Genomic DNA, 1,472 nt, shown 5'->3' with positions numbered 1-1,472 from the left:
ACTAAAACATAAGATTTACAGAAGTTTCCAGACAAGCCATACAAAATGGTCACAAGCTTTTTCTTGAAGGGAGGATTCTACACTTGACAGCAAAGTCACAGTGCTTTTAGTGAGGGCTGTGATGTTTGTTTATTGTTCCCATTTTGGTTCAAACAAGCAAGCTTGTCCATCTACAGTATCTAAATAAAGTTAGACTTGGCTAGTGGGTATATTCTAAAGAACAGCTGGTTAGCTGCTTTTAACCAATGCAATTAGATAACCATAAAAAGGGGGAAAAGAGCCCATAAATTTAAAAATTTAAAATAAAACTACCTCCCCTTTCAAAAAAAAAAGGAAAGAAAAACACCCCAAACCCCTGCAGCTAACCTTGACAACTACCTTCATTCACAGTGCTTTATACTTAAACCATGATGAGGGATAATGAATAAAAGCAGAGAGGGACCACTGCTTTTAAACCTTTTTCAACAATCCAGATGATACTTCTAGCCTCTGCTCATGCTTTACAACAGTGAATCAGGACAAGACAGATTTGCAATTGTGCATTTAATCACCAAAGGACTGAAGATGTTTGGACTTTTATTCTGTAATGTTTCTAAGACTGTGTGCATTAAATGCAAACAAAAAAGGAAGAAGTCTTGGCAGAACAGGAGAAGTGATGCACACTTGATGACCAGATCAATTTAAATATTATTCATGGCATATAGCTTAGTCTGTGTTCTAGCTGTTTCTATGGCTTGGGCTTCATTGATCTTCCACTGCTCCACTACATCATTTGCTAATGGATCATTTGGATTGGGAGCACTTAACAAAGCCTGGATTGATAGCAGAACTGTGTGGATCTGCAGTGCTGGAGACCACTTATCTTTCAAAATATCTAAACATATTCTTCCCAACTTGTCTACATTAGGGTGATAAATTTTGGTCATGAAACGTACTTTAGGAGCTGCCATTGGGTATTCTGGAAAGAATAGTTCAAGTTTAAAAGTCCCTTCCTCGAAGGGGGAATCCTGGGGGCCAGCAATGACCACATGAAAATAAGGGCATTGTTTTCAACTGGTTCTACTTTAATGCCGGGAACTGGTTCAGCCAGCAAACCCTGGGTTTCCTTAATAATCCTGCGGGGCAGCCCGGCCATCTTGTCAGATCCTGAGGTCGGCCTCCAGTCTAGTCTCTGGTTCTGCTCTAAGATTCATATTTCTTGATTTAAAAACTTACTACAAAATAATAGTATTCAAAACAGTAAGGTAATTTCATAAAGAAAGATTTCACACATATATGCAGTGGAATATAATTGAAGATTCGGAAATAAACGCATATATGTATAAACAATAGATTTTTAACAAGGGTGCAAGACTATTCAGTAGGGAAAAAAATAGTAATCATCATCAACAAATGGTGCTGGAACAACTGGATGTTCACACACAAAATAATTAAGTTAAATTCCTATTTTACAACATACACAAAATTTCACT

At 37.3% G+C, this 1,472-nt stretch overlaps 1 protein-coding gene across 1 annotated transcript; it reads right to left on the bottom strand.

The window, feature by feature from the left end:
* Positions 1 to 680: 680 nt before the first annotated feature.
* On the bottom strand, positions 681 to 1,135 carry LOC103201212 (ubiquitin-conjugating enzyme E2 N-like). The gene is given in 2 exon segments (XM_007945855.1): positions 681 to 1,039; positions 1,042 to 1,135. Coding segments are annotated over 2 exon segments (453 nt in total).
* Positions 1,136 to 1,472: the final 337 nt, after the last annotated feature.

Source organism: Orycteropus afer, unplaced genomic scaffold, assembly GCF_000298275.1.
Source record: "Orycteropus afer afer isolate SDZICR_OR568_19922 unplaced genomic scaffold, OryAfe1.0 scaffold00144, whole genome shotgun sequence".
NCBI classification, from domain to species: Eukaryota; Metazoa; Chordata; class Mammalia; order Tubulidentata; family Orycteropodidae; genus Orycteropus; species Orycteropus afer.
The sequence above is the reverse complement of the archived record's forward strand: the minus strand, read 5'-3'. Positions and strand labels throughout refer to the sequence as shown.